This window comes from Gopherus evgoodei, unplaced genomic scaffold (genome assembly GCF_007399415.2).
Source record: "Gopherus evgoodei ecotype Sinaloan lineage unplaced genomic scaffold, rGopEvg1_v1.p scaffold_76_arrow_ctg1, whole genome shotgun sequence".
In the NCBI taxonomy this organism is placed as follows: domain Eukaryota; kingdom Metazoa; phylum Chordata; order Testudines; family Testudinidae; genus Gopherus; species Gopherus evgoodei.
This window is the reverse complement of record NW_022060097.1, coordinates 241,982-268,775: the sequence shown is the minus strand read 5'-3', so window position 1 is coordinate 268,775 and position 26,794 is coordinate 241,982. Positions and strand designations below refer to the sequence as shown.

General features: G+C 57.7%; 1 protein-coding gene across 1 annotated transcript; it reads left to right on the top strand.

Annotated features, from left to right (window-relative positions):
* On the top strand, nucleotides 1–26,794 carry BCAM (basal cell adhesion molecule (Lutheran blood group)). Its single transcript, XM_030547897.1, has 16 exons — nucleotides 1–123; nucleotides 14,341–14,468; nucleotides 14,933–15,149; nucleotides 15,758–15,828; nucleotides 16,046–16,142; nucleotides 16,666–16,848; nucleotides 19,265–19,389; nucleotides 19,570–19,726; nucleotides 19,971–20,086; nucleotides 20,466–20,607; nucleotides 21,701–21,828; nucleotides 22,994–23,132; nucleotides 23,332–23,370; nucleotides 24,594–24,741; nucleotides 24,999–25,119; nucleotides 25,429–26,794. The coding sequence occupies exons 1-16, from the start codon at nucleotides 63–65 to the stop codon at nucleotides 25,432–25,434; spliced, it is 1,878 nt and encodes a 625-aa protein (XP_030403757.1). The 5' UTR covers nucleotides 1–62; the 3' UTR covers nucleotides 25,435–26,794.

Genomic DNA, 26,794 nt, shown 5'->3' with positions numbered 1-26,794 from the left:
GGGGGCTGGAGTCCGGGACGGGCTCCGGGAGTTACTTGCAGTTTCTCCCGGCCGCGGACACCATGGGCCAGTCCGGCTGCCCGCTGCGAGGCCTCCTGCTTCTGGCTCTGATCGGTGGTCCAGGTAGGCACCGTGCGCCCCTCCCCGTGCGCCCCGGCCGCCGGACCCTCAGGCCCCTCCGCCGCCCAGCCCGTGCCCCAGGGCAGGCGCTGCCCCCCCCCCCGCAATGTGAACTTTAGTCTCGGATTGCGGGGGGGGGCATCTGCGAGCCCCTCTGCCTCCCCCGCCCGGCCCTGGGCTGCTCCCGCCTCACCTGGCAGGGGCTCCCCGGGTCTCGTCTCCGCCCCTCCCTGCCGGGGCCAGGGGGCACAATCCCCATCCCTGGAACAGTCACCTGCTAGGCTGAGCCCCCTTGGCAGGACCCTTCTCCCCCACGCTGGGTCAGAGGAGCGGGGGTTGGGAAGCTGTGTAGGGTGGGGGGCTGGTGGGGGGCGGTGCGGGGGAAGGGGAGGCTGTGTAGGGTGGGGAGCTGGGTTGGGGGGAGGAGTAGCTGTGTAGAGTGGGGGGCTGGTGTGGGGGGAGTTCAGGGGGAGGGGTAGCTGTGTAGGGTGGGGGCTGCGGTGTGGGGGAGAACAAGGGGAAGGGTAGCTGTGTAGGGTGGGGGCTGCGGTGTGGGGGGAGGACAAGGGTGGGGTAGCTGTAGGGTAGGAGGCAAGTGTGGGGAGAAGGTGGGGGTAGCTTTGTGGGGAGGGCAGGGGGAGGGGTAGCTGTGTAGGGTGGGGGCTCAGAGTATGGGGAGGACAGGGGGTTGGGAGGGGAGGCTGTGTAGAGTGGGGGGCTGGGGGAGGCGAGGCTGTGTAGAGTGGGGGTGCGGGGGAGCGGTAGCTGAGTAGGGTGGGGGGCTGGTGTGGGAGAAGGGGTAGCTGTGAAGAATGCGGGGCTGATGTGGGGAGAGGTCAGGGGGAGGGGTAGCTGTGTAGGGTGGGGGCTGCGGTGTGAGGGGAGGACAAGGGTAGGGTTAGCTGTAGGGTGGGGGGCAGGTGTGGGGAGAAGGCAGTGGGAGGGGTAGCTGTGTGGGGAGAAGGCAGCGGGAGGGGTAGCTGTGTAGGTTGGGGGATGTGGTGTGGGGGAGGGGTAGCTGTCTGGGTGGAGACAGGTGTGGGGGGAGGGCAGGGGAGGGGTAGCTATGTAGAGTAGGGGCTGGGGTGGGGGTGGGGAGAGGTGTATGGGAGAACTGTGTGTTTGGTAGCTGTATAGGTTGAGGGGCTGGGTTTGGGGGGCTGATGGCTCAGCCCCCCCGTTATCTTTGTAGCTGGGTCAGGATGAGGGGGAAGAGCCCCTTGTTAGAGAGACCCCCCCTTTAATTAATGGTTTAAAAGCAGTGGGGAATTTAAAGGGGTCTGGGAAGGTCAAAGGGAATTTAGTGTGATCTCCCCCTCTCCCACCCATCCCTTGTGCCCCTTCAGCCTTTCCCCTTTCCCACTGCAAACCTTCCTCACCCTGTCCCCACTCCTCTCCCCACCTGCCCTGTTAACATTTGCCCTCTAGCACCCCCCACACAACCTGGCACATTTCTGGGGATCAGTGACTTTGTGTTTAGTCACTCACCAGCCAAGTGACAAGATGAGAAAAGCCACTGAAATTATTTGTGTGTGGCGGGGGGGTGAGAGGGGGAGTACTGCTCTCCCCTCTGCATGCGCCATGAACTCCTGTACCAGAGCTGGGAGAAAACCCAGCAGTCCTGGCTCCCAGCCCCCTCTGCTCTAACCACTAGATCCCACTCCCCTCCCAAAGCATGGAGAGAACCCAGGAATCCTGGCTCCCAGCCCTGCCTCCTCTAACCACTAGACCCCACTCCCCTCCCAGAGCTGGGAGTAGAACCCAGCAATCCTGGCTCCCACCTGGCCCAGCTCCCCCTGGTTTCTGGAATGCTGGAGGTCGCGCCCCCTGGCTCAGGGCTCTGTGGATGCTGGCAGCACTGGGGGCTGGCATGGGTGGGCAGATATGAGTGTTGGCAGCTGTCAGGGAGGTGGATGGGTGGGATGCTGGGAGGCGGAGCTGGAATGAGGCAGGGATGCCTGGAGGGGGATGGGTTTGGGAGCTGCCTCCCCCGCCCATCTCTACCCAAACATGCCCCAGCCCGTTGTTTGCTCTGCTCCTGCTGCCTGCATTCCTGGCCCCTGCGATAGCTTTTCCCACCTCCTGAGCTCTGCATCTGGCAGCCCCACTCCACCCACCCTGGCAAAGCACAAACGGGGTCCCCTCTCCCCCAGCCTGGCCTCAGCACAGAACAGTTGAGTCCCAGCCCAGCCCCAGGACTGAGAAAATGGGAGACTCTCCCTGAAGAACCACACTTAATGTGGCCTAGGGAGACCAACCTGGCCTCTGGGTGGGGAGTGGGGGAAAGAGAAGGCTGTCTTGGCACAGCCGGGCAGGGCTCGTGCCTTGGCACAGCCGGGCGGGGGGGAAGAATGCTGAGATTGGCCAGGCCGAGCTGGGGCAGGGATTGGAGTGTGGCTGCATGGTGCAGATGGTGGGGTGAGGGGGCCTGTGCACCCGGAGATTGGCCCAGAAAGGGGGCACACTGCATGGTTCAGTGTCACAGTGGGCTCCACAGGGGGTCTGCACCGAGATCAGCCTGGCCAGGGGTGGGGGGTGAGACTGGTTCCACTCAGTGCTCTCAGGCAGGGGCAGGTGACTCTCTGCCCCAGCTGGCGCTTCCCGCCCCCAGCCATGCACATTCCAGCCTGCGCTCTGATAACATCACCCAGGTGTGTCTGAGTGGAGCCGGCTGGTCTCCTCCACACCCCCACCACTGCACTGCCCAGGGGCAGCTGTAGGCCCCCCAGGGGCATCCTCCCTGCCCTGCTCTGTTCCTGGGGGCGGAGGGGGGAGGGGTAGGAGACAGGGTTTCAGGTGCCTGCCAGCATGGTCCCATTGCACAAGGGATACCTTTCACTGCTCAGCACCTGCCCTCCTACCCGCCTGGCTCCCTCTCCCCAGCTCTCATCTTTCCCTGGTTGTCTTTGCAGTGCAGGACATAGCCCCTCTGAACAGTAGGGGAGAGTCCCGGTCCCCAACCCTGGCCCCACACCAACCCACCAGAGCCCACTCCCCTCTCAGAGCCAGGGAGAGAACCCAGGAGTCCTGGCCCCAGCCCCCCTGCTCTAACCACCAGCCCCACTCCCCTCCCAGAGCCAGGGAGAAAACCCAAGAGTCCTGGCCCCCAGCCCCTCCCTCTGCTCTTTGCTGCCTGTCCCCATGGGTCTGGATGTCTGGAGCTCTGTCTGGCAGAGGCGCCCGCCTGGGGCTCCCCATCTTAATTAGCAAGGGGAGCTGGGCATGACTGCTGGGCTGTGTGCCATGCCATGCAGTCCATGGTCTGGGGAGCAGCAGATAAACAGTCCCGCTCTGCACACCCCCGCCGGACAGATAGTAGGAAAGTCCTTCACCAGGGTTATTTCTAGCTGCTCTGGGATTTCGGAGCTGGGCAATGCTATTCATAGCCAGGCCTTGGACCTGGACTTTCTCACGGCAGCACAGGCCGAGGGTGGGGGAGCAGGGTAGGGGGGAGATCCCAGGCTGGGGGTGGAGCTGGTGCAATGAACAGACATGGAGAATAGGGAGCGAAGAATCCTTCCCAGGTTGCCAGCACCACTGGGTGGGTTGCACAGATGGCAGGCTGTGCCCTTGGCTGTATGTACTCACAGGAGCGTGTCCCGAGCCCTCCCCTTGTACATGGATGTGTCGAGTGCACCCTGGGTCCTGTGCACACACATACAGCACTGAGCATGTCCTGTGCCCCTTGGCGCATGTCTGGATAGGACTAGCTGGGCCCTTCGCACACACATGCACCAGTGTGTTCTGTTCCCCTTGGCGCACACGTGAATAGGCTGGGTGGGCCCTTTGCACACACATGCACCAGTGTGTTCTGTTCCCCTTGGCACACATGTGAAAAGGCTGGCTAGGCCCTTTGCACACACATCCCCTTGGCACACACATGAATAGGATTGGCTGGGCCCTTTGCACACACATGCACCAGTGTGTTCTGTTCCCCTTGGCACACGTGAATAGGCTGGCTGGGCCCTTTGCACACACATGCACCAGTATGTTCTGTTCCCCTTGGCGCACACATGAATAGGCTGGCTGGGCCCTTTGCGCACACATGCACCAGTGTGTTCTGTTCCCCTTGGCACATACGTGAATAGGATTGGCTGGGCTCTTTGCACACACATGCACCAGTTTGTTCTGTTCCCCTTGGCACACACGTGAATAGGATTGGCTGGGCCCTTTGCACACACATGCACCAGTGTGTTCTGTTCCCCTTGGCACACACGTGAATAGGCTGGCTGGGCCCTTTGCGCACACATGCACCAGTGTGTTCTGTTCCCCATGGCACACACGTGAATAGGATTGGCTGGGCCCTTTGCACACACATGCACCAGTGTGCTCTGTTCCCCTTGGCACACACGTGAATAGGATTGGCTGGGCCCTTTGCACACACATGCACCAGTGTGTTCTGTTCCCCTTGGCACACACGTGAATAGGACTGGCTGGGCCCTTTGCACACACATCCCCTTGGCACACACTTGAATAGGCTGGCTGCGCCCTTCGCACACACATGCACCAGTGTGTTCTGTTCCCCTTGGCACACACGTGAATAGGCTGGCTGGGCCCTTTGCACACACATGCACCAGTGTGTTCTGTTCCCCTTGGCACACACGTGAATAGGATTGGCTGGGGCCTTTGCACACATGCACCAGTGTGTTCTGTTCCCCTTGGCACACACGTGAATAGGCTGGCTGGGCCCTTCGCGCACACATGCACCAGTGTGTTCCGTTCCCCTTGGCACACATGTGAATAGGCTGGCTGCACCCTTTGCACACACATGCACCAGTGTGTTCTGTTCCCCTTGCCGCACACGTGAATAGGATTGGCTGGGCCCTTTGCACACACATGCACCAGTGTGTTCTGTTCCCCTTGGCACACATGTGAATAGGCTGGCTAGGCCCTTTGCACACACATGCACCAGTGTGTTCTGTTCCCCTTGCACATACGTGAATAGGATTGGCTGGGCCCTTCGCACACACATGCACCAGTGTGTTCTGTTCCCCATGGCACACACGTGAATAGGATTGGCTGGGCTCTTTGCACACACATGCACCAGTGTGTTCTGTTCCCCTTGGCACACACGTGAATAGGATTGGCTGGGCCCTTTGCACACACATGCACCAGTGTGTTCTGTTCCCCTTGGCACACACGTGAATAGGACTGGCTGGGCCCTTTGCACACACATCCCCTTGGCACACACTTGAATAGGCTGGCGGCGCCCTTTGCACACACATGCACCAGTGTGTTCTGTTCCCCATGGCACACACTTGAATAGGCTGGCGGCGCCCTTTGCACACACATGCACCAGTGTGTTCTGTTCCCCATGGCACACACGTGAATAGGATTGGCTGGGCTCTTTGCACACACATGCACCAGTGTGTTCTGTTCCCCTTGGCACACACGTGAATAGGATTGGCTGGGCCCTTTGCACACACATGCACCAGTGTGTTCTGTTCCCCTTGGCACACACGTGAATAGGACTGGCTGGGCCCTTTGCACACACATCCCCTTGGCACACATTTGAATAGGCTGGCGGCGCCCTTTGCACACACATGCACCAGTGTGTTCTGTTCCCCATGGCACACACGTGAATAGGCTGGCTGGGCCCTTTGCACACACATGCACCAGTGTGTTCTGTTCCCCTTGGCACACACGTGAATAGGACTGGCTGGGCCCTTTGCACACACATCCCCTTGGCACACACTTGAATAGGCTGGCTGCGTCCTTCGCACACACATGCACCAGTGTGTTCTGTTCCCCTTGGCACACACGTGAATAGGCTGGCTGGGCCCTTTGCACACACTTGCACCAGTGTGTTCTGTTCCCCTTGGCACACACGTGAATAGGCTGGCTGGGCCCTTCGCGCACACATGCACCAATGTGCCCCTTTGCATGTGCATAGATAGTCTGGCTGGGCCCCTGGCACATGTGTAGGAGTAGACGTCCATGCCAGTCCCCTGCCTGGGTGTGGTGGAGGGAATGTGCCCCACTGTGTGCAGGGGGCAGGAGGGTCCCAGCTCCTGCTGCCCAGCTCGGGTTCAGGCAGTGACAGCTGCTCCCTGGGTCAGCAGCACCTGTTACTGTTTAATCTGCTCCCAGCTCCTTCCTGCCTGGCTTGTAACCCCTTCCTCCCCAGTGCTCTGGAGACACGGGAGCCCCCATAGGCAGGGGTGTCTGGAGTCCCATCCTCTGGGCCCATAGACCCTCCAACAATTGGCCCAACCAGGGCCCCAGGGTGGTCCCCCTGGGAGGGGGCCTAATCCTCCAGTGTCTGGAGCCCCGATGAAATGTGTCTGGAGCCCACTTTCTCTGGAAATTAAAGGGAAGAACCGCGCCAGGGGTGGGCTCTGAAACCAGCTGGGGAAAGTGTCTGTAAGAGCAGAGGCCTAGTGGATGAGAGCTGGGGAGGTGGAGTCAGGACTCCTGGGTTCTTTCCGGTCTGGGTGGTCTAGTGGGTTAGAGTGGGAGGGGAGGGGAACCAGGTTTCCTGGGTTCCCATCCCTGATGCCCTTTGTTATAGGGAAGGCAAAGTTTGGGATTTATTCAGACCCCCTCATTGTGTGGGGCAGGGGCGGGGTGTGTGTGTGTCCCTGCCCCTACCTCATAGCCCTCCTCTGGCCCCATAACTCGGGTCTGGCATTGGCCAGGGCTTTGCTTCATGGCCTCCATGGTACCAGCTGTCACCGTCCTGTCCCCTGGCGGGGGCTCTGCTAACGAGGCTAATCTGTCACTGGTCCCCCAATCGCCAGCAGCCGCCCAGCCTGAGCCCAGACGGATGGAGGTAGGGTCTCAGCTGGTGGGGGGGGGGGGCGGGGATGAGACAGACAGAGGAGGGGAACAAAGGGGAGAGAAATAAAGTGTCTGGAAAACACCCACCCCCATTTCTCACCAACACCACGGAAGCGCCAGCCCAGCTCGGCTCAGCTCCCCTTCAGGTGCGTTGCAAGCGCAGCAAAAATGACCTCCCAGCCCCCCATTTCCCTCCCCCGTGCACTAGCACTGAGATCCAGTCCCCCCAAGTGTTATGGGGGGTTCATACCCCTAGCCTCTAGAACCAGGATTTGTCCCCCTAGCCTCCCTGCCCCAAGTGCCGTGGGCTCTGCGCCCCCATAGATCCATGCCCTAGGATTCGCTCCTACCACTGTTCTAGCTGCACACTAGGGGCAGGGTCCGAGCACTGATCCAGGAGCCTGGGTCCCAGCTGGGCCGGTCTCTGGAGATGGGGGTGCAGAGTGAGGCTCTTAGGAGGAGTTGGGGAGAGTGCATGCAATTGTATCCGAGCAGGGGTCGTTTTAATGCCTGCATGCAGGTGCGTTACCCTGTGCAAGCCTGAGCGTGTAAACACACCTGGGAGTCTACAGCTGGAGGGGTGTGTGTGGGAGTGTGTGTGTGCAAATCTGTGAGTGGGCGTGTGAGTGCTTGAGTATGCGATGGCCGGTATGGGGGGGGGGGGGAAGCTGGCTCTCTGGTGCTTGGCTAGTGTGTCCTGCCAGCAAAGTGCGGCTAAATTGTGTGTGTGACGGGGTTAGGAGGGCACAGGGTGTGCAAGCCAGTGTGTGTCTGCCTGCAAACCTGCAAGTGTGTTAGCGTTCCTGTGTGTGTTACACGCCCACCCAGTGCGAGGCCCCTGTCGCATGGCCTCTCACCCCAGGCAAGCCTCTCATCTCCCAGCTACTTCCAGGAAGGAAAACAAGTCAATGATGTCCCCCCTCCGCCCATCTGTGCCAGGTGCCTGCCCATGCCCCCCCCACCTCAGTGCCGGGGTGGGGGGGCTCCCTGCCTCTCCAGCCCATAATCTCCCCTGCATCGTGGTGATACCTCTGTCCCACCCAGGTCTCTTCCTTCTGTTTGTCCTGCCCCCAGGGTCTGTCTTTCTGTCTCCCCCCAGCCCCCCCCAGGGTCGGTCTCTCCTAGCGTGTCCCTGGCACTGAGTGTTTCTGGCACTTGTCTGTGTCGAAACCCCCCCCCGGGTGTGTTTATCCTGAAACAAAGACCCATCTTAGCCGGACCGGCCTGGAATCTCAAACAGCTGCTGCCGGCTGACGCTCCTTCCCCACCTCCCCCCGCGCCTCCCACTGCCCCCTTTCTCTTCTCCCCCAACCCACCACTCCTTTCACCCCCTCCCTTCTCCCCTAACCCCCCCTACACACCTTCCTTCTCCCCCTAACCCGCCATTCCCATCACCCCCTCCTGTCTCCCCCTAACTCCCTAGACACCTCCCTTCTCCCCCAACCCGTCACTCCCTTCACCCCTGACCCCCCTTACACACCTTCTTCTCCCACCTCCCTTCTCCCCCAACCCGTCACTCCCTTCACCCCCTGACCCCCCCTTACACACCTTCCTTCTCCCCCAACCCGCCATTCCCATCACCCCCTGACCCCCCCTTACACACCTTCCTTCTCCCCCAACCCGCCATTCCCATCACCCCCTCCTGTCTCCCCCTAACTCCCTAGACACCTCCCTTCTCCCCCAACCCGTCACTCCCTTCACCCCCTGACCCCCCCTTACACACCTTCCTTCTCCCCCAACCCGCCATTCCCATCACCCCCTCCTGTCTCCCCCTAACTCCCTAGACACCTCCCTTCTCCCCCAACCCGTCACTCCCTTTACCCCCTGACCCCCCCTTAGGCCATGTCTACATCTAAAATTTTGCAGCGCTGGTTGTTACAGCTGTATTAGTACAGCTGTATAGGGCCAGCGCTGCAGAGTGGCCACACTTACAGCAACCAGCGCTGCAAGTGGTGTTAGATGTGGCCACACTGCAGCGCTGTTGGGCGGCTTCAAGGGGGGTTCCGGGACGAGAGAGCAAACCGGGAAAGGAAACCAGCTTCGCCGCGGTTTGCTCTCTCGGTCCCGGAGCCACCCAGCAAACCGCAGGGAAGGAGACCTGCTTGCTCGGGGTTCCGGGACCGAGAGAGCAAACCGGGAACGCCGCGGTTTGCTCTCTCGGTCCCGGAGCCACCCAGCAAACCGCAGGGAAGGAGACCTGCTTGCTCGGGGTTCCGGGACCGAGAGAGCAAACCGGGAACGCCGCGGTTTGCTCTCTCGGTCCCGGAGCCACCCAGCAAACCGCAGGGAAGGAGACCTGCTTGCTCGGGGTTCCGGGACCGAGAGAGCAAACCGGGAACGCCGCGGTTTGCTCTCTCGGTCCCGGAGCCACCCAGCAAACCGCGGGGAAGGAGACCTGCTTGCTCGGGGTTCCGGGACCAAGAGAGCAAACCGCGGCGAAGCTGGTTTCCTTTCCCGGTTTGCTCTCTCCGTCCCGGAACCCCGAGCAAGCAGCCTTCCTTCTCCCCCTAACCCGCCATTCCCTCACCCCCTCCCTCCCAGTGGGGAGCCACCCCGATGATCCGAGGCAGCCTTCTGAGCTGATGGCTTTGTCTAACCAGCAGTTTGGGAAGGCCAGGTTAGTGGAAGATGAGTGTCCCTATACCTACACCTTGCCTGTTACCAGTGTGGAGAATTGTGCTCATCTAAACTCTCTTTGCCTTCCCCTCCCTTAACAGATGAACTGCTGTTTTCCACAAATAGTGGCTTATTACACTGAGCTGCTTTAAGCACATCACGTTTACCTGGGTCAGGCTGACTTTCCCAAGCTTTACTAGCCAACCATATATTGCTCACCAAGCATGTCCCCCTTCCTTCCTCAGTTACGGCTTTAACCTGATCACCAACTTTAATTTGTTCTAGAGAACCATCTTCCTGAGTCCTATCTAATGTCAGATTCACTTCTGAGATCCCAGACAGGCACTCCGAAATTTCTTCCACCTATGTACGGCTTCTTTGCACAGATAAACAGCCATCTTCCTCAGACAAACATTTGGAGAAACCCTCCACAGGCAAATCCTTGCCCCTTGTAGACACAGATTCAGGATTATTTCTTTCCTGTGACTGGTTTATGTCATCAACTCGACTGAACAAAGTGTTAATATCATCATAATGTCAAAAGATCCTTAGGCAATATCTTCCTTTCACCAGCTATAACTTCACATTTCACCCCATTCCAGTCACGATGGATTCTGGCTACAGCACATGTACAATACATTCATAGAGGATCACAATATTCACACTCTGATTTGGTAAATAATCTTCCTCTTTGACAAGATCTGCTTTAACAAGAGTGATGTTAGAAGCTGTACAAACAGCTTTTCCCTTTGACTGTAACATTCTCTGCACATGTTATGGGGTTACCTTCGCCTGAGCTCATAGTAAAAGGTGGCAGTGTTGGGGTATATTGGTTACACACAGACAACTGCTTAGAGTCAAACAACCTACCAACATCGCTACAGACTGGAGAGATTTTATTCCCATCTTTGCTGGTGAGAGGAGCTGGCTTTCCAGGATGATACAGTTCCTGTTGTTCCTTTATTCTCTTGAATTGCAGTTTGTCTGTTCACTTTTGCCTTAGCTTCTAGTTCCCGCAATCGAATATCTGCCATTCTCTGTTCATGTTCAAAATATGGGCATTCACTTTCAGCAGCTTCTCCTTCCGTATCCGCTATCTTTTGCTTATGTTCAAGTTCTAGGTGCTGGTTTCTCACTGCAAGCATTTTCGCGGGGTCTGATTCCTTATCACGGGCTAGTAAGAGATTTTTTAGTTCCTTCCTCTCTGTGAGCACAATTCTTCCAGGCTTTTTCTGTCAGGATCTTGATCAGGGGTCACTCACTGTAACTGATTTTTAACCCTTAAACTCTCCAATATCAAAATTAAATTTTGACAAGTGTATGGTTCTTATCCAAAAACCCAATTAACCCGTGGGAGTGTGTATCCAAGTATGACTACACCTCGTGATCAGGGTCCCAGTGGGGCCCAGCTGTGGTCACTCAGGGTGAACTGCAAAGAATGGGGCAGCCAACCCCAAAAAAGCTGGTGGATATTCCAATACTTAGATTCACCAACCAGCATAAAACAGCTTCTTTATCACCTCACTGGTTACTCAGGAATCCAAACAACACAGTTCCCTTAAAGTGCCCAGCCTCAGGCCTCCATCCAGGTACCCACGTCAAATATGATGAACATTTCTGTAAATCTTATTTCATCATGTAAAAGAAAAGGTTCTACCAATCTCAAAGGATCAGACACATCACCTGCCAGGTTAACGAATGTTTCAGATCTTACCCAAATACCCGCTACAGCCAATTCTTATTAACTAAACTAAAATTTATTAAAAAACAAAAGAGAGAGAGAGAGTGGCTAAAAGATCAATATACATACAGATCTGAGTTCAGTTCACTGAGGTTCAGATTCATGGTAGAGATGGTGAACTTTGTAGTTGCAGAATTCCTTTAGAATTCAGTTAATAGGTTATAGTCCGATGTCTAAATATCATATTCAAGGCGTACCAGCATAACTGGGACCTCAGTCCTGTGACTCAAACTTCCCCGATGAAGCTTAAGCAGAATCGGGACCCAAGGATCTTTTATACAATTTCATGTCCTCTTTGACAACTTGGGATTTCCTTGCAGAACAAAAGGTAATCAGGATGACTTTGAAGGAGGTCTGTCACTGGTTCTTGGCTATACGAATTACGGAACATGAATTAACAGAAGGCCATATTTCAGAAGATGGAGAAAACTACTGAGGGGAGGTTGTTCTAGATTTGATTTTGACAAATAATGAGGAACTGGTTGAGAATTTGAAAGTGGAAGGCAACTTGGGTGAAAGTGATCACGAAATGGTAGAGTTCATGATTCTAAGGAATGGTAAGAGGGAGAACAGCACAATAAAGACAATGGATTTCAAGAAGGCGACTTTAGCAAACCCAGGGAGTCGGTAGGTAAAATCCCGAGGGAAGCAAGTCTGAGGGGAGAAACAAGTGAAGACAATTGGCAGTTTTTCAAAGAGACATTATTAAGGGCACAAGAGGAAACTACCCCACTGTGTAGGAAAGACAGGAAGTCTGGCAAAAGACCACCCCTGCTTAACCAGGAGATCTTCACTGGTCTAAAACTCAAAAAAGAGTCCTACAAAGAGTGGAAACTCAGTCAAACGATAAAGGATGAATATAAACAAACACCACATATGTAGGGACAAAATTAGAAAGGCCAAGGCACAAAACAAGATCAAACTAGCTAGGGACATAAAAGGAAACAAGAAAACTCTACAAATACATTAGAAGCAAGAGGAAGATCAAGGACAGGGTGGGCCTGTTAGTCAGTGAGGGGGGAAAGACAATAACAGAAAACGCTTAAATGGCAGAGGTGCTTAATGACGTCTTTGTTTTGGTTTTCACCAAGGAGGTTGGTGGCAATTGGATGTCTAACATAGTGAATGCCAGTGAAAATGAGGTAGGATCAGAGTCTAAGACAGAGAAAGAACAAGTCAAAAATTACTTAGACAAGTTAGATGTCTTTAAGTCGCCAGGGCCTGATGAAATGCATCCTAGAATAGTCAAGGAGCTGACTGAGGAGATATTTGAGCCATTAGCAATTATCTTTGAAAAGTCATGAAAGACGGGAGAGATTCCAGAAGACTGGAGAAGAGCAAATCTAGTGCTTATTTATAACAAGGGAAATAAGTACAACCTGGGGAATTACCGACTTGTCAGCTTAACTTCTGTACCCGGAAAGATAGTGGAGCAAATAATTCAGAAATCAGTTTGCAAACATGTAGAAGATAATGAGGTGATAAATAACAGTCAGCATGGAGTTGTAAAGAACAAATCATATCAAACCAACCTGATAGTTTTCTTTGACAGTGTAACAAGCCTTGTGGATGGGGGGAAGTGGTAGACGTGTCAGGCTTTTGATACAGTCTCACGTGACCTTCTCATTAACAAACTAGGGAAATACAATCTAGATGGAGCTACTACAAGGTGGGTGCAGAACTAGCTGGAAAACCATTCCCAGAGAGTAGTTATCGATGGTTTGCAGTCATGCTGGAGGGGCATACCTACTGAGGTCCCATAGGGATGGGTTCTTGGTCCGGTTCTGTTCAATATCTTCATCAATGATTTAGATCATGGCATAGAGAATACAGTACACTTATAAACTTTGTGGATGATACCAAGCTGGGAGGGATTGCAAGTGCTTTGGAGGATAGGATTAAAATTCAAAATGATCTGGACAACCCAGAGAAATGGTCTGAAGTCAATAGGATAAAATTCAATAAGGACAAATGCAAAGTCCTCCACTTATGAAGGAACAATCAGTTGCACACGTACAAAATGGGAAATGACTGTTCAGGAAGGAGCACTGCAGAAAGGGATCTGGGAGTCATAGTGGACCACAAGCTAAATATGAGTCAACAGTATAACACTGTTGCAAAAAAAGCAAACATCGTTTTGGGATGTATTAGCAGAAGTGTTGTAAGCAAGACATGAGAAATTATTCTTCTGCTCTACCCAGCGCTGATTAGGCCTCAGCTGGAGTATTGTGTCCAGTTGTGGGCACCACATTTCAGGAAAGATGTGGACAAATTGGAGAAAGTCCAGAGAAGAGCAACAAAAATGATTGAAGATCTAGAAAACATGACCTAGGAGGGAAAATTGAAAAAATTGGTTTTTAGTTTGGAGAAGAGAAGACTGAGAGGGGACACGATAACAGTTTTCAAGTACATAAAAGGTTGTTACAAGGAGGAGGGAGAAAAATTGTTGTTCTTAACCTCTGAGGACAGGACAAGAAGCAATGGGCTTAAATTGCAGCAAGGGCAGTTTAGGTTGGACATTAGGGAAAACTTCCTGTCAGGGTGGTTAAGCACTGGAACATGTAGCACAGGGGGGTTGTGGAATCTTCATCCTTGGAGATGTTTAAGGCAGGTTGGACAAACCCCTGTCAGGGATGGTCTAGATAATACTTAGTCCTGCCTTGAGTGCAGGGGACTAGACTAGATGATCTCACGAGGTCCCTTCCAGTTCTATGATTCTATGATTTGTTTTTTTCTCCACCACCTCCACCTCCCTTCGCCCCCTTCAATCTCCCACTTCCTCTGCCCCCGCTCCCTTCTCTCACCCCATTCCCCCTGCCCCTTACCCATCCCCCAGCTCCTAAGAACTGCAGAGCTGTAGGGGCAGGCCTGTGCAGGATGGAAGAGGGCGTGGGGATACCAAGCCAGAGGGAGGTTATTGATTCTCTGGGACCGGAGGAGGATAAGGAGCCACTGGGGGGGGGGGGGTTTTGGCCCGGGGGTGGGAGGGGCCACATTGGGCCATAGGGAGCATCCAGGGGTGCTCTTGGTTCTGTGAGAACTATGGGCCCTATCTCACTCGCTCTCCCCATCCTGCCCCCCAGGCTGCCTGGCCGTGGTGCAGATCTCAGTGCCAGCGCAGGTCGAGGTGCTGCTGGGATCCCGGGTCACCATCCCCTGCATGCACAGTATCACCGGGTCACATGACAGCCGCCTGGTGGAATGGTTCGTCGTGAGTATCCTGGCACACACGTGCAAGCAGCGGGGGGAGGGTGTCATAGGGGAGGCTGGTGTGAATCCTCACATGGGGGGCCGGCGGAGATTTGCTGTACATGGTGGGGGTTATGCTACTCCCTGGGGGAGCTATGGGTGTGAATCCAATTGTGTGTGAGAATCTCATGGGGGAGGATGGATGTGACATGAGTGCAGAGACGAATCCTGTGTGTGTGTGTGTGTGTGTGTGTGTGAGAGAGAGAGAGAGAGGGCTGCGATGGGGGTGTCCCACACATGCATGTGCAAGGGAGCTGTTGGGGGTGAATCCCACACGTGTGCGAGGGAGGGCATTGAGGGTGACTCACATATGCGAGGAGGGGGCATTGGGGTGAATCCCACACTCGTGTGCAAGGGGGTGTTGGGGTGAATCCCACACATGCTTGTGCAAGGGATGAGTCACTAACTTTGTTCCTCTCCCCCCAGACGGACCGGGATGGGGAGAGGCGGCGTGTGGCTTACAGCGAGGGAGGCCGCGGGGGCGTGGACCAGGGCACCGAGTACTCAGGCCATGTCTACATGGACCCCGATCTCAGCCTGGTTCTGCCGAAAGCCGACATGAGCGACGAGCGAGCCTTCTCCTGCCAAGTGACAGCAGGGGCCGCAGGCAGCGCTGAGGGGATGGCCCAGCTCCGGGTGTACGGTGAGAGACACCCCCCCATGTGCCCTGGCACCCCCCAGCTTCCCCTCCCAGGCTGGTGGTAGACACCCTCCCCCCTGCTGGCACTGCACCTCCTTCTCTGTCCCCCACACCCCTAATCTTCCCCCTTCCTTGGGACTGCACCCCCTTCCCTCAGCCCCCCACTCCGGCCCAGCCAGCCTCTCCTCCTTGTGCAAGCCCTGTGCTTGCAAGGTTGGGGCTAGCTCCATGGATGCAGCTGCCTCTGGCCGAGCTCGCTGAGGCAGGCCCAGGGATCCCACTCACTTGTGTGTGGGTGCAGGGACATGGATGCTACAGGGAATGGGCCTTGCATGCCGGTCCCTCGCACGTCCATCTGCACGTGTGACCCTGCAGCCCAGGCTGCTCGTGCCTCCATGGGGCAGGAGTCGATTGACCCTCGCCCTGCAGCCCGCTCCCCGTTGGGGTTCTGTGCACACACGCCCACTCACTGAACTTGTTCTCTGTAACTGTCACCGCACTGCTCCCCCCGGGCATGCTGCACCTAGCCAGGTCTGGCCTGGTTCTGTGCAGCAACCTGGCCCGGTGCGGTTCGGTTCTGTTTTCACGCTTGCTCGCTCTGCTCCCCGCAGAACCCCCCGAACCCCCGGAGCTCACAGCTAACCCCGGGATCCTGTCCGTGATGGAGCGGTCTGTGTCAGAGGTGAGGCGACCGAGCGGACGGGGTGGTGCCAAGCTGGGGATGCGGAGGCCCTTCCCTGGGTGGGAGTCTTGTCCCACAGTTCATTAGGGTCACTCAGACCCAGCACTCTGGAACTGGGGTCCCCAGCCCTTGGCATCTCCCTCTGACTGGGGGTCCCTGCACTGTGTGAGGGGGGAGGGGGGCTGTGCTGGGAGTGATGTAGTGTGCCTGTGCCCAGATTGCCACGTGCAGCAGCCGGAACGCCAACCCCGCCCCCACCATCAGCTGGTTCAAGGATGGGGCCCGCCTGGAAGCACCCATTGAACGCAATGACGGTAACATAGACAACTCCTCCTGCCCCCTTGCCCCTGGCCCCTCCCCGCTGCTGCTGGGCCCTTCTGGCTCTCCCCTACCTGATTGCCGGGACCCTCCCCAGCTTGCCCCTCGCCCACCTCCCCAACAGCCGCGTTCCCCAAATGCCTACTTGTGCTGCCCCTGCTCTCTCTGCTGCCCCTCGCCCTGAGCTCTGCGCTCCCTGCCCCATGCTGGCCCCTGTGCTCCCATGTCCCCCCACCCTGACCTCTGCGCCCCCGCCCCACGCCGGCCCCTGTGCTCTCACCCCCCCACACGCTGACACCTGTGTTCTCATCCCCCCCCACACTCTTGTCCCGTCCGCCCTGACATCTGCGCTTCCTGCCCCACGCCGGCCCCTGTGTTCTCATCCCCTTCTGCACCGACCCCTGTGCTCTGGTCACCCCACATGCTGGCCCCTGTGTGCTTTGCGCTGTGTTCTTGTCTTCCCCCCCCCGCCCCCCCCCCGCACTGACTCCTGTGCTGACCTCTCTGCTCTCCCCCCAGACATGTATGTGGTGTCTCGCTCTGTGAAGGAGGCCTCAGGGCTGCAGTCTGTGTCCAGCACCCTCTATCTGCGCCCCAGCAAGGCCGACAAGGATGCCCAGTTCCAGTGCCTGGTCCAGTACCCGCTGCCCCAGGGGAAGGTGGGCAACGCCACCTCAGAGCGCTTCAGCCTCGTGCTGCACTGTGAGTACCCCCGGGACGCTGGCAGTACTGAGTGCACTGGCATAGGTATGGCATGTGCACGAGGATGCTAGCCTTGCACGAGTGTGTTTGTGTGCATGCACAGGGACATTAGGCTTCCATTGGTACTGACCCTGACACACGCACCAAGACTGGAAACCTCCCTTGGCCTTGCACAACTATGTGTGCAGAAGCACCAGTTCAGCCAGTACCGTCTGTAAGATGTTCAGCCTGACATAGTTCTGTGAGTGCAGCCCTGGCCTGCAGTTTCTCCACTCACACACGTCATTGGCTCTTCCTGTGCATCATGGGGTTCTTGTGCAAAAGCCTTTGCACAAGCATCTTGCAACTGCTGCACAGAAACAGGAATAATTTAAGAACACCTTACGTGATTCCCAAAAACCACAATTCCACAACTGAAGAAGAAAGCTGTGCTGGTCAAAAAAACAACCTCGTTTAGAGGGAAAATGAAAGGCAACTATAAAATTTATGTATATAAATATAAATGGAAGAAAGAGGAAGTTGATAGGAATGAATATAAATCAGAAGTTAGGAACTGTAGGAAATTGATAGGGGAAGCAAAGGCATGCTAGGAGACATCTGTGGCCAGTAGAGTTAAGGACAATTATGAGTTTTAAAAAACGTATTAGGAACAAAACTAATCCTGGCAATGGTATTGGTCTGTTACTATATGGAAAAGGTAGAATTATCACTAATAATGCAGAAAACGCAGACATGCTCGGTAGACATTTCTGCTCTGTATTTGAGGATAAAACAGATTATATCTTATCACATGGTAATAACATTCTTTCCATTCCACTAGTGTCTCTGAAGGATGTTAAACAAAAGCTACTAAGGTTAGACCTTTTAAGTCAGCAGAACCAGATAAGTCTCATCCCAGAGTTTAAAGGAACTGCTGTTAATGTTGATTTTCAAGAAGTCTGGAGCCCCGGGGAAGTTCCAAAAGACTGGAAGAAAGAAAAGGTTGTGCCAGTTTTTAAACAGGACGATCCAGGTAGTTACAGGCCTGTCAGCCTGACATTGATCCTGGGCAAGATAACAGAGCGGCTGATAGGTGACTTGATTAACAAGGAATTAAAGGAGGGTGATGTAGTTAATATGAATAATCAGGGGTCTATGGAATATAGATCCTGTCAAGCTAACTTGGTACCTGTTTTTGATGAGATGACAAGTTTGATTGCTCAAGATAACAGTGTTGACGTGATGGACCTAGACTTCTGTAAGGTTTTTGGCTTGGTACCACAGGACATTTTGATTACAAATCTAGAAAGATAGAAAATGAACACAGCGCACATTAGCTGGATTAAAAACTGGCTAACTGATCGATCACAAAACGTAACTAAACAGGGAATTGTCCTCGAGCTGGTGGGTTTCCGGTGAGGCCTGCAGAGGTCTGCACTATTTCACATTTTTACCAGTGACCTGGAATAAAACAAAATCCTGCCGGATAAAGTTTGCTGATGACACAAAAATTGCGGGAGTGGTAAATACTGAAGAGGATGGGTCACTGAGTCAGAGAAATCCGGCTCACTCGGTAAGCAGGGCGCCAGCAAACAATATACATTTAACTATGGTGAAATGTCAGTGCACACATCTGGGAATCTCGGCCATCCTTACGGGAGAGTGCTGGGAAGCAACAACTCTGAAAAAGATTTTGGGGGCGGATAAGCAGCTGAACGTGAGCTCCCGGTGCAAAGCTGTGGCCAAAAGAGCTCCTGCAGTCCTGGGAGGCATACACGGGGAGACCGCCAGTAGGAGCAGAGAGGTTATTTTCCCTCTAACCACTCCTGGGATCCTGGGTCCAGGAGGATGTTGGTCGATTGGAGGGGTCAGAGAATAGCCAGAGAATGATGTAATTTCAGAAAACCTGCCTTGTAGTGATTGCCTCAGAACTCAAGGCTATTTAGCCTCACAGAGGGAAGGCAAAGGGGTGACGTGATCCCAGTCCAAGTCTCTACCTGGGGAACAAATATTTGCTAGCGGGCTCTTCAGTCAGGCAGAGGAAGGTCTGACACACCCCAGCAGCTGGAAGCTGCAGCTAGACAAATTCAGACAGAAATCTGCAGAGTTCAGGATTGAACAACCTACCAGGGGCCATGGTGGATTCTCTGTTACTGCTGATTTTTAAACCAAGACAGGCTGTTTCCTGGGAGATCAGCCACAGGAATGATTCAGGAGCAGGCTTCTGGCCCGCACTATGCTGGGGGTCAGACCAGATGGTCACAATGGCGCCGTCTGGCCTTGGGGTCTGTGAAAGAGGCTATTGCCTGTGCAGAGACCCTTCCTTGCATGCACTCGGTCACACACTCGCACTCCTGCTACTGCTCTGTAACCCCCGCACACACACACTGGGGGTAGCGGTGTTATCTCATGATCTTTGACCCCCCGTTGCCCCCAGATTTCACAGAGAACGTGGAGTTCATGCTGGAATCTCCCCTGGTGATCAAGGAGGGGGACGACGTGAGGCTGCGGTGCCGGGGGGATGGGCAGCCGGAGCCGGAGTACATCTTCTACCGAGTGCAGGTATTGGTGGTGCCCAGCCTCGGACGGGGGCATACCGGGCTGCCCAGGCCCCAGGGATGGGAGATACCAGGCTTCCCCCGGCAGCTGAGCCCTGTGGGGGTGGTGAGGGTGTCTGGGCCCCATGGGGCTGAGCCCAGGGATGGTTACCGGACTGCCCTGAACACCTCCCCATCCCCCCAGGCCTCCAAGGTCATGGAACTGGCCACCAAGCAGGACGGGGTCCTGATCCTGCCCAGCGTTTCCAGGGCCAACAGCGGGACCTACCGGTGCCAAGTGCTGGACTTTGACAGCCCCCCTGAGGTGCAGCTGGAGAAGGAGGTGACCATCCACGTCAACTGTGAGTGCCCATGGCAATGCTGGGAGATACGCCATCCCCTCCTCTCCCCCCACCCCACTGTGAGTGCCCCAGGGGCTGCTGGGAGACACAGTTGACGTTGGGGGGGTGAGTGCCCCGGGGGTGAGAGGGGAGGGGTGGCATGAGTACCCCAGGGAACTGGCTTGGGATGCTCACACAGGTATGTTTTGAGGAGCCTTCTGCAATACAACTTAGTGTATCCCTGCCGCTCTCTCTCCCCCAACAGACCTGGACCCCCTGACCCTGCACCCAGGCAGACGAGTGACAGTGCCCCTGGGTGGAGACGTCACACTCACCTGCTCCGGACAGGGCTCCCAGCCCCCCAAACTGGTGTGGAGGAAGGTGAGATCCACCGGGGCTTGACTAGGCATCGGCAGGCCCTACAGGGGGGCCTGTTTATACAAGGACCCTCCCCCCAGCAGCCACCTCTGGGGTGAGGTGCGGGGGCTGTGTATACAGGGATCCCTCGCCTGGCACTGAGTTGCAGCTACCTCTGGGGTGAAATGAGGCAGAAATCTCAAAACTGATTTTTCTGGATAATAGCTGGTTTTGGGGAACCTGCTCCTACTGGGCCCCCATCCCACTCCCTGCCATGCAGCCCCCCCTAGTTCCATATGGAGGCATTGGAGCCAGCACTGACTGCCAGGGCAGAGCGCCCCCTACTGAGCTCCCACCCTGCTCCATGCAGCACAGCGCCCCCTAGTGTCCTCTCTCATTACAGGGTAAGGAGCGAGTGGCTCACGGTGGCACCCACACCCTGCGCTCGGTCTCATACCACGTGGCCGGCGCTTACACCTGCGAGGCCTCTGTGCCCAGCGTGCCAGGGCTGCAGCGGGACCAGACTGTCCAGGTTACCGTGGAAGGTACGGAGTTCCCCCTGGAGCACAGATGTGAGATGTACCCCCCAGCTGGGACAGGGCCTGGGGTGGCAGTACAGGGGCTAGGGTGGCAGATCTGTAGGGTGTATGCAGCACAACCTACTGAAATCAACGTCGAATTCCCAAGGCCTTGTCTCCAGCAGGGCAGCTAGCGCTGCGTCGCTCTCTGGGCAGAGCCCCCAGTGTGGACGCAGCGTAAGGCAGAGCCGCACCACCTCCTGCAAGGACGTTAGTGATGCCGGCAGTGGTGCGGCTGCGTCTACACCAGGGGACGGGGGCGTTTGCCAGCAAAGCCATGCACTGAGGAGCTGGATTTTTCATGCCCCTGACAGACAGGATGGGGCCCAGGGGGTGACAGCATCAGAGAACATGCGGAGAGTTGCCTGGTACCATCGAGCATTGGCAGAGCCCACGTGGGCAGGAGCATCAGACCAAGAATCCACCTTCCAGACATGTTCTCCGGCATCTCCGCTGCCTCTGATCCTCCATGTCCGGCCATGGAGCATTGTGGGCGCAGACTCGTCCATTCAGACCTATCAGTTCTAGCCTCTCCTCGCCCCCCGCCTGCCCTGCTGTGCCGGACAAAGCTGGATGTCCTGTATCCCCCCGGGGGCTGACAGGGCAGAGGTGGTGGACAGGCCCTGGCTCAGAACCATACGTCAGAGGGCTGTGGCTGGGGAGCCCTGGAGTGGCTGGGTGCCATGGCGGGGGGTGGGGGGGCGTATTCCAGGCTAGGGGGATGCAGGGCCCTGGGGTGTCCCCTTATGGAACTGGGGGCAGTGAAGCCCAGGGAGAGGGGCAGGGTGGGGGGTGTCCATGAACCTGGGGATGCAGGGTGGGGCTCCCTTGGGCAGGAACTGGGGTTGAGGGATGCCTGGTGGCAGCATGGGAGGGGGTCTGTGCCAGGGCAGCTGGGGGCTGGTACCTGGGGAGGAGCAGTGGCAGAGGAGCAGTGGCAGGGGAGCAGGGGGCATGTCTCTGGGGCCAGCTGAGAGTCCCTGAGTGCAGGGAGCTGGGGGGACAGAGTTGACGTGGGGCCCAGGGGATGACCCCTTCTCTGACTTTGCCCCTTCCCCAGGGAAGCCAGAGATGGAGGAGCGCCCGACCCAGCACCGGCTCCCGGGTGAGGGGCAGCACATCCAGCTGACCTGCTCTGCTGTGGGACACCCTGAGCCAGAGCTCAGCTGGAGCCTGCCTGGTGTGAAGGTGAGGGGGCAGGGGAAGGGGACCTGGTGCAGCAGGGGGTTCAGGGGGCTGGTACCTAGGGAGGGCAGAGTTGGATGCTGGAGGGATGTGTCTTGGCACATGGCCCGGGGTGGTGGGGAGGGGATGGGGGCACAGGATGGGGAGGTTCCTGTAGAGCAGCCCCCTCCTGCGTGCCTCCACTGCACACACACACACCCCAGCCTGAGCTGCTCTCCACCCTGGCAGGGAGCTCCCCTCTCCCCCCAAGGCCCAGCTGCTCCAGAGACAGCTGCACTGTCGGCAGCTTCAGAGGAGTCAGGCACTTGTGACTGAGCTGGGCCTGGGAACTGGGGGGGAGGAGGGCAGCACTGGGTGGCCACATGGGGGTCATGACCTTCCCCCTCGCCCCCAGAACCTGGGTCTAACTGCTGCAGCGCAGCCCCCCCAAGCCCCCGCTGCCTCTCGGCAAAGGCCTTGTGAAGCGGCTCTCGGCCTGGTGGGGGGGGGTGTGTGCAGTTGGCATGTGTGGAGGTGACACCCGCTGTGCTGCACACATAGCCGTGTGAGGCAGCACAATTCGAGGCCCCCCCGGCCATATGTGCTGGAGGCAGGGACTTGATCTGCTGCTCTGTCCTGGCGTGACTGCCAGTGACACCTCCCCCCAGCCACCCGGCCTCCGAACAGCCAGACGGCAGGAAGAGCCCCGTAGGGGAGGGGCACTTGGGGGGCAGAGGAGTTGGGGGAGGTGCATAGAGCTTGGGGGCAGCAGGGAGGATCTGGGCACCCTGGTGCGGGGATGTGTATCTGCCCCCAAATGTGTGTCTACATGGCCCATTGAGCCCAGACTGTGACTCAGGTTTGAGCCCAAGCCCCTGATTCTGTCCACACATAAACTGGTCTGACTCAGGCCAGTGAGTGCTTGGGACCCAGGTCCTAGGACCCTGCTAGGAGTGGGGGAGAACTCCCGTCATGGGCTGTGAGGGTCCAAGCCCTATAGTGTGGACGCAGGTTACGCTGCAGCCCCGAGGCAGAAGGGCTGTGCAGCTGTGACACTCGGGGCTTGGAAACAGCGAATCCACAGGTCCGGTGCCAGCGAGCAGCACAGACACCCCCAGAGGGGCAGGAACCCCACAGGGCCGTGTCCAGAGCTGGGAGAAGGTCCCTCACCACCCCTGTCTCCCCTCAGCCGGTGGTGAGCAGCACAGGGAACCGGGTGACGAGTGAGGTGACAGTAGAGGTGACGGCACCGCTGGCCAAGTCCACAATCTGGTGCCAGGCCAGGAACCGGTTTGGGGAGGCCACGCAGCACTTCACCCTGGAGATCGGTGAGTCGGGGGTGGGATTGGGGCTACAGGGGCAGTCCTGAGTGGGGGCAGGTAGGTGGGGGGACTGGGGTGGTCAGGGTGGGGCAGCGGGGTGGGGGTCAGGAAGGGGTAGCAGGGAAACAGAGCAGGAGGTAATTGAGAGGTGGGGGGCATCGCTCCATCTGGGCACTGACCTGTCTGTCTTTTCCTCCCGTGGCAGAACCCCCAGCAGCTACCCCCTCCTCTTCCCCCCCGGCAGGTGAGTGCCCCTTTCCCATGGGGCTGGGTGGGGGGGATGATGCCTGGAGCAGCTGTGCCCCCCAGGCAGTGTCTGGCACCATGGGGGTGGAGTCCCAGTGCTGGAGCCCCAGGGTGTTCTGGGGGTCCTGCTCTCACTAACCTCCTTCTCCGTCTCGTTCATGCTGCCCAGGGGACCCTGTACTATACACAGGTGGGTGTTGGTGGGATGTGGATGGGGGATTAACCCTATTGGGTGCCAAGCCCAGAACTGCCCAGGTGTGCGTGGGGCAAAGGCGGGACACCTTTGTCTCCCTGCAGTGGGGTCTCTGATTCCTAGGGGGAGGGCTCTAGACAGTTTAATCACTGCTGTGCACCTGGGCATCCTGGTCCGTCTCCATCACCCCTTGTCCAGCCAGGGCACTCGGCGCCTGGCTCCTTCCCCAGGAACAGAGTCCAAATGAAACCCCAAAGTCAGGGGGCCCGAGGACCAAGCCTGTGACCCTGATCTGGGCTCACCAGCCACCGTCCTCATGCACGTGGTCAGGGAGCCCCAGGCCCTCTCGGCACTCGTGTTCCAGCCTCAGCCTGCGACTCCTACCTTGGCCTGGTCCCAGCGTCCGTCGCAGGCTGCGCTCGCCTGGCCTCGGGGATTGGCCACGCATGGGGCTGCATAGACCCTTCGGCCCCCTGCTCACCACCCTCAGGCCTTCCTGCTGTAGGAACCTCCTTGGCCTGCTTCTCCCCAGCTGGGTCTGATCCATAATCACACGTCTCCCTCCTGCTGTCACAATGGGCTAATTGGGCTCCCCTGCCATTGCCAGCCTGGGTTAGACACCCCATCACAGGGATCCAGGCGTCCGGGCTCACCCCCTTTCCAACAGTGGGGGGTTCTGAGCCCCAAGGGGCAGCGGTGCTGGAGAGGGGGAGTGTAGGGGACCCAGGTGTCCAGGCTCACTGCCTTTCCCACAGTGGGGGGGACTCTGAGCCCCAGAGGGTAGCAGTGGTTTGCAGGGAATGTAGGGGACCCAGGCATCTGGGCTCAATTCCCTCCCCACAGTGGGGGGTCCTAAGCCCCCAGGGGCAGCAGTGCTGGAGGGGGGAGCATAAGGGACCCAGGTGTCCAGGCTCACCACCCCCTCTCCCCCCGCAGTGGGGGGTTCTGAGCCCCAGGAGGCAGCAGTGCTGGAGGGGAGAGTAAGGGACCCAGGCGTCCGGGCTCACCGCCCCCCTTTCTCCCTGCAGCGGGGGATCCTGAGCCCCAGGGTGGCAGTGGCGCTGCGGTTGTGGCTGTCGTGGTCTGTGTCCTGCTGCTTCTGCTCATCGTCGGCTTCTTCTACTGCATGCAGCGCCGGGGACACCTGCCCTGTGGGGCAGGGGAGAAGAGATCACTGTGAGTGACTCCCCCAACTCCCACAGCCCTCCCCCCACCAAAACACCCCTCCCCCCTCGACTGCATGCAGCGCAGGGATACTGCCCGGTGGGGAGGGGGAGAGATTGTCCAGAACCTTCCTCCCCCTCCCCTCCCCCTGCCTGTGGGGTGGCAGAAATCTCTGTGTGAGGCCCCCCTATGCCCACCCCCTCTGTTTCCCTTGTCCCCCATCTGTCTGTTTGCACCCCGTGGGGTTCACCCCCCCCTCCATCCCACAGGACACCCAAGGAGGGCAGTGCGGAGGACCCGCCTGTGGAGATGAAGACGGACAAACGGAACGAGCAGACGGGGCTGCTGGGTCCGAGCGGGGGCTGTGGGGGGGTCGACGGGGGTCACGAGGTGAGCTGGGGGGCGCTGCTGGGGGCAGCATGAGGTGAAACAGGTGGAGGGCCCTGGATGGGTAGTGGGAGGGAACTGGAGCCCTGAGGTGGGGGGCCTGTGGCTTTGGAGATGGAGGGGAGGATGGGGGAGACCCTCCCTTGGGACGCTGGGGTGGAGACCCTGGCGGAGTTGGGGGTCACTGTCCTCTAAGGGGGGGAGGCGGAGATGGAGAGTGGGGTTGTCAGTGGCTGGGGCAGGGTGGAGGTTGCCGGTGGGGGATGGGTTTGGGGCATGGGGGCAGTGTGTGATTCTCCCCTCCTCCCCCAGTGCTGAGCCCTGCCCCAGCAGATGGCTGTACTGGGAACTCCCCCAGAGGAAGAGGAGGCTGGGACGGCAGCTGGCTGGGAGAGATGGATTTTGTCCCCTCTGTTTCCCCCCCAGGGGCTGCGGGGGGCATTTACTCCATCCCCCAAGTTCTTTTTGTTTCAATGCCTGGTTTATATCAAGAGACTTTTTCAGATGCCAAGGGGGGCTCCCTCCTGCCCCCCATGGACTCCCCTGCCCTCCAGCACACTGTCCCCCTATGGGCTCCACCCTCATGGATTCCCTGCTCCCCACAGCATCTGGAGAAAGGGGAGACCCTCACCTGTCCCCTGTTATGGGGGTCAGGCGGGCATATTCCATCCAACCCTCCCACAGCACCCCCTGACCCACATCCCCTGCAATCCCCAGCACTGGTACCCTCAGGCTCTACCCACCCTAGCACCAGGGCCCCCCCTTACCCACAGCACATGCCCCTCATGGTAGCAGCCCCCCATCGCCTTCCCTCCCCCACCTCCAGCATTGGTACCCCAGAACACACATCCCTCCCCCCATCTCTGCCCTTCCCTGTGTCCCCCAGCACCTCCCCCTCCCCAAATGGTATTTGTCTCTGGTTGTGAATTTTTTTTTACAAGACCTGTTTGTTTAGCAGCATTTTGGGGGTGGTTCTGCTGCCCCCCAAGGGCTCTGTTCCTATCTGTGCCCCGTCCAGGACCTTCTCTAGTCGTGACACTGGTGTTTATTTTACTGCAATGTCTGTTGGGGGCAGTGGAGCTGGGGGAGGGGAACTGGGGAAGCCCTGAGAAGGGGTGCCTCCCCCCCAGGAGCCCAGCTCTACTAACCCCTTCATAGGATCCCCCAGACCTCCACCTTCCTGCTCTCCTGTTTGCCCAGAGCCTGGGGCCCTCTCCCAATGAAAGACCTGGGCCCCTGCTGCAGCCATGGGGGCCATGCCCCATCCCCCTCCCTGCAGAGCTGCAGTCCATTGTGCTGACCCCTCCCCCCCATTGAACCCAACTGGGGGCTATTTATGGCTCTTTCCTGCCCCCAGCCCTAGCGCACCAGGATTATCCAGCCCCCCCATCATTCCAGGCCTGGCAATGCCCCATTCCAGCACCCATGTCCCACTGTCTCAGGGGCACCCTCACAGCTCCACCAGAAGGGGATGGGGCTAGGAGCCTAAGCCCCCCTTTTCCCAGCCCACCAGCAGGGGGCAGCATCCTCTGAGCAACCCCCCCTCCCCTGACATGGGCCACCCGCACCCCTGGGAAGAGCCCTAGGGGTGGGGACTCCAGGGGGGTGAATTTCTCCCCATCCCCTGTGGCTGGTCTGTCTAGTCCCTCAGCCCCCCACATAGGGTGACCAGCAAGCA